At 59.2% G+C, this 12,196-nt stretch overlaps 1 protein-coding gene across 1 annotated transcript in view; it reads right to left on the reverse strand.

Moving 5' to 3' along the window:
- Positions 1-1,012: 1,012 nt before the first annotated feature.
- The window catches only part of POLN (DNA polymerase nu), a 171,494-nt gene continuing 160,310 nt past the window's right edge, over positions 1,013-12,196 (reverse strand). Inside the window, 5 exon segments of the mRNA XM_017876239.1 lie at positions 1,013-1,351; positions 2,030-2,091; positions 4,579-4,646; positions 10,673-10,751; positions 11,339-11,449. Of these exon segments, the coding sequence (XP_017731728.1) occupies positions 1,166-1,351; positions 2,030-2,091; positions 4,579-4,646; positions 10,673-10,751; positions 11,339-11,449 (506 nt within the window). The 3' untranslated portion in view covers positions 1,013-1,165.

Below are 12,196 nucleotides of genomic sequence, written 5' to 3' on the forward strand. Positions count from 1 at the left end.
TGACAACCCTGAAGGGTGCAGGGGGCCCTGTGCCCCACTTTAAGGGATGCTCTTGGAGCCCAGACCCAGACCTTGGTAAGGAAGTACATGGGAGGGGCTGAGGCACCCGGGGCGGGGGTGGCCTGAAAGCAGGACCCCAGGAGCACATTTCCAGGGGCCACCACAGAGACGGGGAGCCATGGTACAGGGTGAGGATGCAGCTGAAATCCTGGCTGGTGCAGTTTTGAGTCCTGTGACCTTTTGGTGCCTCAGTTTCCCCACGTGCAAAGGGGAGATCGTGTTGGTGCCTCTGTCGCAGCCTGCTGTGAGGTGGAGGCGAGTCACAGGTGTCCTGCTGGGCTGGCAAGCGAGGCCACTGTGCATGAGGGAAGGCAGAGGGGCACGTGGGATGGGAAGAGTCTGGAGGGGCTGCTTGGAGCACTGGGTGGCTGGCGGGAGCCAGCCTGTTTGCAGCCACTGGTCACCAGCCTGCAGGAGGCTCATGGGAGAGACCTTGTGGCCTGAGAGCATGTGACCCCAGATGCCCACAGGTCCATGGCAGAGGCCTGCAGTGGGTGGGCAGGCCTTTTCATAGAGGGGCCACTCTGGTCCTCCTGACGCGTCAGTCAGGAACACAAGCTCCAGGGGCCTCAGTGCCTGCGGGGAGACTGCGTTCACTCCGTCTCAGTACAGGGCTGCACGCTGGGCTGGCCTGGGAGGATGGTGCACGCCCTGGGCCATGGCTTCTTGAAGCAAAGGGAGCCAGCAGTGGGGGGACACCACAGGGCGTCAGAGCTGGTGGCTTCTTGGACACCTGCCAGGGGTGAGCAGCTGCTGAGCCACAAGGGAGCCCTTCCCCTGGAATCCATGGGGGAGAGAGCCAGGAGTGCCTACCCTCTCTGGAGTGTCTGGCCCAGAACCAGCCTGGGTCACTCCCATTTTGGGGCACTCAGCCCTGCCCCGGCCAAGTGGCTGGGGGTTGTGGACGCGACATTTCCCATGCACAGGAAGAATTCACTCAGACAAGGATAAAGAGGGCTTTGCACAGGCATTTACTCCAGGGGATGACAGGCCACCCCAGCCCCAAAGGGTTAATGCGTCCTGGGGCATACAGAGCTGGTGACCTTGGGGAAGGCCACACATGGACTGTTGGAAACCAGTTCTCTCCTCCCACTGTTGCCTGGGGCTATAGACAAAATGAAGGCGAAAAATGTGGGGGCGGGGGGTGGCTGCTGACACGGGACCCGGGGGTAGCCAGGCTGTTGCTGGGAGACTCAGTGCGACATGGGCCTAGTGGAGGGCCCCAGGCCTCCTGCAGTGGCAGCAGGTGTCCCCATGAGCGGCCGGCACTCAGGCTCACCTTGAGGGGTACCTGCAGATGGCAGCCAGAGGTGAGCCCGAGGCCTGGGCCAGCCATCCCCAGCCACCTCCCAGACCCCACGCAGGGGGACAGGGCCTACAGCACACAGGTGCACACATCCAGACACGTGATCAGACAGCCACACGCACACGTGTGCATACAGATGCACACTCACCACACTTGCCCAGTAACAGGCGTTTGCCACATCCACCTCCCAGTCACGACACCTCAATCTTGGTGGAGGTTCCCCCACCTGCCAGGGCCTCTGTGCCAGTGGGTAGGCTGCGGCCGGCAGACAAGGTGCCCTTGGATGGGTGGGTGTGTCCTGGGTGTGCTTGCCCCTCAGGGTCCTGCCCCCGAGAGGATCGGTGGTTCCTAGAGGCCAGGAGAGCCCTCCCCGGGGTCCCTGACCCTGAGTGGACCAAGCCTCCACAGCTCTTGACAGGAAAGGAGGGGTCCAGCCCCGGCTGCTGCCCCTGTTCACTGAAGTGAGCAGAGTCGGGTGGGGCTTCCCAGCTTCAGGGACCGTCCAGCCTCCACTTCTGTGCCTGCTGTGGAGTGGCCATCTCCGGGCCAGGGCCATCTCCGGGCTGGGGCTGCACCCTTTGGCCTGGCTCTTCTGCCCTGGGGGTGCTGGCCTCCCCTCACCCTGGGCTCCGTGAGACTGGGCAGGGTTGGGTGTCCCCTCACCTGAAGCTGCAGCTCCAACGCCTGCACCTGTTCCAAGGACTCCATGGTCCTCCTGACGACAGCTGGAGTGCGGGAGAGAGAGGAGGCCCTGCTGGTCCCTTGGCCTTGGGGCCTGGGAGCCGAAGACAAGAGAACTTCCAGGCCCAAGTTCTGCCCTGACCCCCGAGCACCCTTGTTTTTCCTGTATCCACTCGGTCACCCAAACCAGCTGTGGGACCTTAATGCCCACAAGCAGCCCCTGAGTGCCCGGCCCCTAAGGCTGGGTCCAGCTCCCCCGACCCCGTCTACAGTCCAGGATGCCTCTCGCAGGCCCCTTGGCCCTCGCTGCAGCCCCTCCTCCTGGCCTGGCCCGCCATGCTGCACTGGCCCTCACCCCTACCCCTCCGGCTCAGCTCACCCCAGCTGGGGGCCGTGGGGTGCGGCAGGCGTCATGCCAGCTCTGTTCCAGAGCCTCTGGGGCTGGGAGGAGGGGGGAGGCACAGGGAGCCCCACCAGCCAGAGCCACCAGGCACACAAGAACCCCCAATCCCCACTACTGCCGGGTGAAGTTTGAGGAAACAGTGGCTTTGTACCACGGGCAGACGGGCCCCGTTGTGGAGGCCTGGATCACCATGCAGCAGTGGGGCTCAGAGCCTTGAGAAAAGGAAGGCCTGGGCAGGGGGTGGGGGCAGGGGCAGGACCCGCAAGCTCAGGCTTTCTGAGGGCTCGCTCTGAATCCTTGAGCCCCTGGATAAACATTCGTTCAGTCCTTTTGTGCTGTGTGACACCGCAATGCAAAGATGGTGGCAGGAGCCCTAAGTTGTGGTGGGCACCACCTCAATTTCCAGCCCTGCTGGCCCCAGCAGAGCCAGGGCCTCCCTGGTGTGTCCTGAGCCAAGGCCAGTGGCCACCTGAGCTCTGTGGCCCTCAGTGTCTTCTGTGCAGGAGCCGGTCACTGTCTGCAGGGAGCTGTCAGCCAGCAGGTGGGCATATGGCCCATGTGCACGGTGGGGAGCCCTGCAGAAGGACCTGGGCCGCCCTGGGGACCTTCTTATGGGGACAAGGCTGGAGAGCCGATGCAGTCCAAGCTGGACCATTGCTCCTCATGCTGGCTGGGGCTACCCCGAGTGTGCAGAGAACTGGCCCCTCCTCTGTGCCTGGTGGGGTGGTGCTGCTGACTGAGTGCGTGATCCCAAGCAACTGCTGCTCAGAGAGGGGCAGCAAGTGTGGGGCTGAGCTGGCACTCAGTTGGAGTGCTCCCTGTGGGGCCTCGGGAGGGCAGGCAGGGCAGAGATGCTGGGCGCTACACGCCGCCTGGGAGACATGACCTGACCCCCAGCCCTTCAGGGATGGTGCAGGCCCTGCCCAACCCCCGGTTCCCCAGGCCCTGCAGTCCCTGGCCCTGAGTGCTCTTGAGAGAGCAGTGCACAGGCTGCAGCCTGCCTCAGGAGCTGCCAGGCCAGCTGGAGGAAGCTGCTCCCGGGAACAAGGCCGTTTGGGAATGTTTTCTTTCCTTTTTTAACCTACAGCTGAGCACACGTTATACTTGTTAAATGGTCACGTAACATGGGTGTGTTTTCAAATGAGTGGCTGGACATAGTTTTCAAGTGGCAGAGCCCTGCTTTAGGCTGGAGTGGGCTGGGTGGGCACCAGGGATGGGAGCCTCATATCCCTAAGGGTAAGACCTGGAGAGGGTGGGGCTAGGAGGGCATGGTGACCACCACTCGAGAGTTGGTGCCCGAAGCTTCCAGCCCTGATGCTCCTGTGCCTCTTCTCCCAACGCGTGAAGATGTCCTGGCCATTTACAGACCTGGCCTGGAGAACTGGGGGCACAGGTCCCCGTGGGCACCTGCCCTCACCTCTCCCCTGTCAGGCCAGAATGGGAGCCTCCATTGGACCAGTGGCTGGGTGTTGTGGGGAGGTCCTGGCCCTCCCAAGGGAGACAGAAAGAACCCCTTGGCCTGACTACTGGGGGTGACTCTGCCTGAGCTCACTCATCTATGGGCTCAGCAGAGAGGGGTGGCCTGTGGGACAGGATGGGACCCAGGCCTGAAGTCTGTGCTGAGCCTGCGGGGCCTCAGTGACTCCAACACCCCAACAAGAACACCTGCTGCCCGCTCCGTAGCCTGGCCCCAGTGCCCACTCCCCATCTTTCTAGATCCCCAAGACATATAGAGGCCTCGGGCCTCAGACAAAGCAGCCTTGGGTGTATGCAGCTGCTCTCCGGAGCTCCCGTCAGCTGGAACACCTGGCGCTCTCAGGGGCGGAGCCCACTTGGGCCTTTCAAGGGCCCCCAAACCCAGGCTGGCCCCTCTGCCTGCCAGGACCCAGGTGACACAGCAACATGAGGTGGGGCAGCAGCCGGGGGGCTTTCCTGGGCTGTGCCCATGGAGCATGGAGCCTCCTCTTAGCTGTTCATGAAGACCAAGCAACGCTGTGTTGCCCCAGGACTACCTGCACACTCCGGGATGCCCCAGGGCTACCTGCACGCTCCGGGATGCCCCAGGGCTACCTGCACACTCTGGGATGCCCCAGGGCTACCTGCACACTCCGGGATGCCCCAGGGCTACCTGCACACTCCGGGATCTGCGGATCTTCCACTTCAAACAGCAGCTCATCATGGATCTGGGCCACCAGCCTGGCAGGGAGGGAGGGGGTCACCTTGGGAGGCCAGGACTGTGGGGTGGGGGCTCAGGGGTGCATGCAGAGGCGGGGGCCCATCCCCAAGGTTTCTGAAAGGTGGTTCTGGCACTGGGGCCCAAGAGGATGTGGCTCCGTGAGGCATGGGGAGGACCCAGCCCATGGGCACCACTGCCTGAGGTCACCCCTGTCACCAGGACAGCGCTGGGGAGCTGGGAGAAGGGGTGATAGGGAGACAGGCTGGAAGGAAGTGACTCTGGTCAGCTGCAAGGAAGCAGGTGGCACACCCAGCAGGAGGGGCTGGGTGCCCCGTGTCGGCCCACCCAGGTTGGTCCCGTGGGGCTGAGCAGTTCGCGTTCTGAAGTCTGGGCAGGGATGGAAAACAGCCCTTCGCGAACTGTTGTGGGGCCTGACACGGGCTGAGTCTCATGAACATCATGGGTTCCTGTGCCCTCAAAGCTTCTTGGAGAGGCGGGGTGCTCATTCCTGGCTCCTGCCTCACTCTGGTGAGCGTCCAGCCAGCCCCAGCCAGGCCCCAGCCAAGCCCCACCCTTCCCCAGCCTCCTTCATGGAGCCCCTCAGTGCCGCTCCCAGGGCGTCAGCAGGGAGAGCAGGTGGGACCTGAGTGAGAGGAGATTCCGGTGAAATGCACTGCCGGGGGCAGGTCCCTGGGGCAGGGCTTACAGATTGAAGTGCAAGTTCAAGCGTGCACAAGGTGGACAGATCATGGCTCTGGGCGATCAGCTCTTAAGGGCCCGCACCACGCGGGGCACAGACCCGGCCAGGGCTGGATTCAGCCAGGGCGCTGCGGCTCCACATGCTCCTTGGAAATGGGTGATACACACCTTGGGCAGATGATGCCTCAAATCTTGGTGATGTGAGATCTCTGCTGAGGCCTGCTGCCCCCAGACCCACTGCCAGCCTCTCATGTGGGGTGGACACGGGCAGCTCACCCTGTGCCCTCGGGAGGGGATGTGCGGTGTGGGAGACTGACAGGATGAGCTGCTGGGAAGGATGGGGTGCCAAGGGGTCCCACACGCTCTGTCCTCTGTGTGACCTTGGCTCTGTCTTCTGGGTCGAGCCTTCATGGGCAGCAGTCACGTCCTATCTTCGACCCTGCTGCCCGTCCTTGGCCGGCACAGACAGGGGCACAGCGGGCCCAGGGCCCTAGGGAGCTGGGCCACAAGGGAGCCCTCGCCAGGCAGTAGTCACGGGCATATGATGGAGAGCCCCAACTGGGATGAGGGGCAGCCTTCAAGCCCCAGAGTACAGGTGGGCCATGCTGGCACTTTCCGCAGGGGATGTGGACTTTGCAACAGAGATTTCCGGTAACGTGCCCCAATCCGCCCTTCCTCTCTTTCTTCACGTTGGTCCCTTTGTTGCTGGTTGGGGTGGAGGTGGGGCTGTGTCCTCAGCTACAAAGGACATTTCCCAGGCTCTCTCTCAGGCAGGGTGGCCCAGGACTGCATTCCCTCCAGCTTCCAAGGCGGCTTTTTTTTTTCCCCCTTAGCAGGGAGGGAGGTGAGGAGTGGGATGGAAAAAGACTCCAGGAAAGCTCCTCAAAGGGAAGGCTCTTTAAAGGGCTGACTGTAAAGGGCTGCCAGGGGCAGATGCTCTTCTGACCACTACTACTTTCTCCTTTTGCCTGGAAGGTGTGATGGCTGGAGCAGCAACCTCCATCATAGCACCAGGAGGGAATGGCCAGGGAGCCAGAGGGACTTCGGTACTGCTGCTCTGAGCCTCTGAAACAAAGCAACCACTGTTCTCTGGACTTCTCATGATGGGAGAAAAATCTGCCTTCTGGAGTCTGAGCTATTGTAGCTTGGGCCTGTGTCCCTGACAGCCAAGTGTACATCCTCCTGGGTGTACATCCACAGGACACTACGTGGGCCCAGACAGCGGTACAGTGGTGCTCACATCCTCCAGCAGGCTGCCCCCAGGGAGCGGGAGGTGGGCCTGTGCTTTATGTGCAACCTCTGGCCAGGGGCCGTGGACACTGCCCTTCCAGAAGTCAGAGGGGTGAGAGAGCCCCAGGCGGTCAGCACCAGCAAGCTTGTCTTAAACTAACTTCAAGGCCTGGGGCAGAAGTCTTTGTCTCCCAAGAGAACTTACTTTTCAAATGGGCAGAAACCTCAGAAAAGGCACTTGTAACTTTTTCCAGATTTAGCAGAAGCAGTTTTCACACTTCTTGAAATTACATTGTGAAATTCTGAGCTGCTGGTGTGGCAGGAACCTAAGAATAGGTGTAGTTGTCAGTCACTGACACATCATTCTCGCAGCCACGGAGACATGACCGCGCTTCTACTTGGGAAATGGGGCACGGGTGAAAGAAGAAGGACGTCTGTCGTTTCCGTGTGGGGTGGAGGCATGCAGGACCTTGGATCCTGTTGTGTTCCGGAAGGGAGTGGACCTCTGGTGCAACGCATATCCCTGTTCCTGAGAGGGGACGGCCACAGCGCTGCTGTGTTCTGCATCTGGATGGCCTCACTGAGATCACTGCACCAGTAGGAGAATGTTCCAGAAGAGCCTCACTGTGTTGCCCTGTCTGGGGTCTGCAGGAGCAGCTTCCTTGCAACGGATGCCCCCAGCCCTGCTGAACTGCTTTGTGGACTCATCCTAAGAGTGTGGGCGCATGGTGGCCTCATGCAGACCCGCCTTGAGAAGGCCCAGGGGAGGGACCGTCACAGCACTGACACGTTCTGAAACCCAGGAAGGCCTTTTCATAAAAGGCCTGCATCAGAAGAGACAGACAGGACAGCTGAGCCATGGCACAAAGGCCTGTGAACACTGGCTACTGGCCTCCTGCTCTGAGCCCGACCTCTCTGGTCTTTTTCGGGTCTGGACCGAGAGGCACGAACAAATGCCATTTCTCTATCACAGGGACTGCAGGTGGTGAATGGGGACTGTCCTGGGGCCCAGCCCACCTGGGCAGACCCCTGGGGTGGCCAGATGAATCTTTGTGGTTGTTGTTAGACAGAATCTCGCTCTCGCCCAGGCTGGAGTGCAGTGGTGCGATCTCGGCTCACTCTAGGGGCACCGTGTGCCTCCCAGTGATCGAGTTTCATGCCTGCTGCTTCAGGCAGAGATGCCCGGCCACACTGAGTCTGCACCCGTCCCTTCCAGACGCCATCCACAGCCTTTCACGTTACTCCTGGAAGAACAAATTACGTTCACAAAACACAGACCATGGAGTGCCCAATATTCCACATGAGTTGCTTTGCATTTTGCTGTGAGAGCATTTCCTCGTGACAGCCAATGGCTGATAATAGAGAGACGACTAGCGGGTAACTGTTTTCCTCAGTAAAAGTGTCTGTGTCCAGCTTTCGGAAGGACTCAGTCAGCAACAGAGAAAGACCTCTGCTCCTCACATGCCAACTTCCTTTATCAATTCCACAAGGGTTGAAAGTGAATCGACTTTTTCTTTTTTTGAGGCAAGGTCTTACCCTGTCGTCCAGGCTGGAGTGCAGTGATGTGATCATGGCTCACTGCAGCCCTGACCTCCCAGGCTCAGGTGATCCTCCCACTTCAGCCTCCTGATTAGCTGGGACTACAGGTGTGCACCACCATGACTTGCTTTTTTTTTTTTTTTTGTAGAGACAGGTTTCACTATGTTGCCCAGGCAACACATATGTTGGTCACAAACTTCTGAGCTCAAGTGATCCACCCGACTCGGCCTCCCCAGTGCTGGGATTACAGGTGTGAGCCACTGCACCCAGCCTTGAATCAACTTTTCTAGACTTGCAGTATCTTAGAGGCAGGAGCACCATTTGGCTTTCAGTTCCTGCCAAAACTAGCACAAGCTGCTCATATCCTGGGAGAAGCTATAATTTACCTGCAGAAACTGTGGAAGTGAGCAGGATGCCTGGATTTCAGGACACCATGAGAACACTGTGCGGCACTAGAGGCTGCTGGCATCAGTGTGTATGGATGTGTGTGCATGGGTGTGTGAATACACGTGTGTATCCGTGTGTGTGCATGTGTATGGGTGCATGTGCTTATGTGTGCATGTGTGTGCATGTATGTGTGCGTGTGCATGCACACGTGTGTGTTGGGAAGGAATGCAGATGGCAGCGAGATGGGGCAGGAGAGGACTGAGAGTGAATCTTTTTTTTGTTGTTGTTAAGAGTTTTGCTCTCATCCAGGCTGGAGTGCAGTGGTGTGATCTCGGCTCACTGCAACCTCCACCTCCCGGGTTCAAGCGATCCTCCTGCCTCAACCTCCTGAGTAGCTGGGATTACAGGTGTGTGCCACCACACCTGGCTAATTTTTGTATTTTTAGCAGAGATGACGTTTTGCCATGTTGGCCAAGTTGTTCTCAAACTCCTGACCTCAGGTGATGCATCCGCTTCAGCCTCCCAAAGTGCTGGGATTACAGGTGTGAGCCACCACGCCCAGCTGAGAGTAAATCTTCTAATGCCCTACTCCTGCCTCCTGATCACTTCAGTCACTGCAGAAAGCAGCACTGATAGCCCACAGCCCAGTGAAGCTGCAAGCAGAGCCTCTGGGGCAGTGCTTAGGCCCTGTGGGGTCTCAGGTATCCTCCCTCCCTGGGATGACAGCCTGGGCTTCGGCCTCCTTCTGGGCTTCGTTTCCCTGAGGTTTTGGGTGATTGTGGACCAGAGGAAGTACCTAGAGGGGCTGCAAGGGGAGGAGCCAGCTGGGGTTCGGTGGACTTAGAGACCACCCCCTCCTCTCCATTGCTGGGTGTCACACCTTGGCCTGGGCAGGGCCATTGCTGGGGACACAGTTCTGCACAAAGTCGCTGAAATCACTGGAACAGCACAGTTTTGAAAGCCACAGTGATAGGAGGGAGTTCGTGAAGACATAAGGAGGCCACTTTTAAAGAGAGATGAGGGATCTCTAATAAGGCAAAAAATCATGCCTTGAGAATGTAAAATAACATCAAAAGCCAAGAGAAAGTTGTGAGCTCAGATGTTGTAAAGTTGTAGGCAGGACATGGGTTTGTGTAAGCTCCTGCAAGGAGGTTTGTGATGAGATGGAAAAGAGCGGCCACGGGTAGGCAGGACCCACAACCCAAAGTCAGGGGTGTGCACACTGGGGAGGCCTGAGCCACATCTTATACTCTAGAGGCCTCTGCCTCAGCCCACCCTGGGCTCCCCTCCTGGATGCATCTGCAGTGGCAGGTGCACCCGGGTCTGCAGAGGCTGCCCCCATGGGACTGGCGCCAAGAGCTTGAGGGCCCTTAGGGTGCGGGTAGGAAAACGTTCATGGTGGGTCAGAGCGCGAGAGGCCCTTCTGGGGGCTGACATCATGGGGGGCTAAGGCAGGTCAGCTCCCAGAAGGGGCTCCGGGATTCCTGAGGGGATCCCCCACAAGGAGAATGAGGAGAGGAGGTGTCTGGGTGGCCATTTCCAGCAATCCCAGGGCCTTGGTTGGCAAGGAGGAGGTGGTTGGGTGAGGGCTGCTTGTCCCCTGGCTGCCCAAACTCTTGAGGTATGTGCCTTGGGGGAATAACTAAGGCAGGGACAGAGGCCTGAGAGAGCTGTGGCCTAGGGGGCAGCCACAGCAGAGCCTCCACCACTAAGGCACATCTGAATGTTGGCTCTGGGCTCGGGGCTGCAGCCAGAGCTGGACATGGGGCACATTGCCTGGCATTGGTGGCAGCAACAGGTAGGAGTAGGGACACTTTGGAGTTCCCAGGGTCCTGCTCAAGGGGCTGAGGGGTTCACCTGCCTCTGGGGTGGGCAGCCCCAAGGGGTGCCCCTATGCTGTGCAGACACCCTGAGGAGGAGGGGTTTGGGGGAGACAGCATTTCTGTCTGGAAAGGCCTCATCTGCGCCCCATGCTGGTAGATGGCTGGTTGTTGTCTGCATGCCTGCTGGGAGTAGCCCCCAGGGCCTTCCACAGTCTGAGAGCCTCGGGAGGGGTTGGGGGCCCGATGAGCAGAGATGGTGAGCAGTCAGAATCGCAAGCCCCCAGAGGGCCTTCCCGCAGAACACTAACCCTCCCATCCAAGCCCTGGGAAGGGCTGGGGCCCAGGCAGGCTGGCTGCCACCCACTGACCTGGCCGTCAAGGTGCGGGAAGTGGCCACTGCAGTGAAGACACGGATCATGGCCAGCTTGCAGAGGTCAGCAGCGGAGCCTGTGGGGCACGTGGTGCTGTCTTGAGGTCCCAAGGCACACGGTTCGTGGTGCACTCAGCATTTGGCACTGTCGCCACAGCTCTCACGGCACCTCCACACAGAGGTGCTGGCTCTGAGCTGTCTGAGTGCCAAGGCCACAGACGACTGCAGGCAGACACTTCATCCTTGCTCCTCCCGCCCTCTTGCTCCTGCAGGGCACCTGGGTTTTGGGTGCCTTATTCCCGGAGGCCTCACCCCTGCCAGGCATGCATGGAGAGGATGGAAGGGCCTAGGCCAAGCACCAAGGGACTGAGCTCCAGGTCTGCTAAACCCTTGAAGCCTCAGTTTCCCACTGCAGAGATATGGGAAACAGTATTGCCTAGGCCCAGCTCTTGGGGGAATCATCCTAGCTACAAAGATGACCGTGTCCCCTCACGCCCCCTGACAGTAACTGCCAGGCAGGACATGGGTAGTGTAAGCTCCTGCAAGGAGGTTTGTGATGAGCAGGAAACCCCACATCAGTGATCAGTGGGTGCCACCAGCCCTATGGCTGCTAAAACCCAAGAAGCAAATGGACACAGAACTACAGGGTAAGAGGCTTCCGTACCTTGCACCACAAAGTTCACTGCCTGTCGCTCTGCTTGTGCCCGGAGTTGCTGGTCATGAGCGTGAATCCTTGGCAGTGGTCTCCTTCTGCCCATGATGGACACCACATAGCCTGAGTCACACAGAGCAAAAGCAGATGAGGGACAGAAACAGGCACTGCAGCAGGTGCAGCTCCCTTGGGCCAGGTCCAGAGGCCCCAGAGAGACAGCCACACTGCAGTGCAGACTCCGAGCCTCCCCTGGGCCCTTTGAGTCTATTGCAGGGGCAAGTGAGCTCTCCAGTGGGAAAGCAAGGGTCTGCTGCTGGGCACTCTGCACAATTTTTTTTTTTTTTTTTTTTTTGAGACAGAGTGAGTCTCTGTCACCCAGGCTGGAGTGTAGTGGTACAATCTTGGCTCATTGCAGCCTCCTCCTTCTGGGTTCAAGCAATTCTTCTGCCTCAGCCTCCTGAATAGCTGGGATTACAGGCACCTGCCACCATGCCCAGCTAATTTTCTATATTTTTAGTAGAGATGGGGTTTCACCATGTTGACCGGGCTGGTCTTGAACTCCTGACTTCAGGTGATCCACCCACCTTGGCCTCCAAAGCACTGGGATTACAGTGGGGAGCCACTGCCCCGGCCACACTCTGCACTCTCAGCTCTGCACTCTCCCGACTTCTAGCTGCACCTGGACCTCACATAGGACGAGGGAGGGCAGCTTTTGCAAAGTCATGTGGAGGCCTTGGGCCCAGGAGTAACTCTGAACTGTGTGGAATGGAGGAGAAAGGGGTCAGCCCACATCCTCAAGGAGGGGCATGTCTGAGTCAAGTCCACACCCTGCACTGGGAAGATCCAATCTTGTGTGGCCTGAAGTGTATG

Source organism: Rhinopithecus bieti, unplaced genomic scaffold (genome assembly GCF_001698545.2).
Source record: "Rhinopithecus bieti isolate Rb0 unplaced genomic scaffold, ASM169854v2 scaffold_9581, whole genome shotgun sequence".
Taxonomy (NCBI): domain Eukaryota; kingdom Metazoa; phylum Chordata; class Mammalia; order Primates; family Cercopithecidae; genus Rhinopithecus; species Rhinopithecus bieti.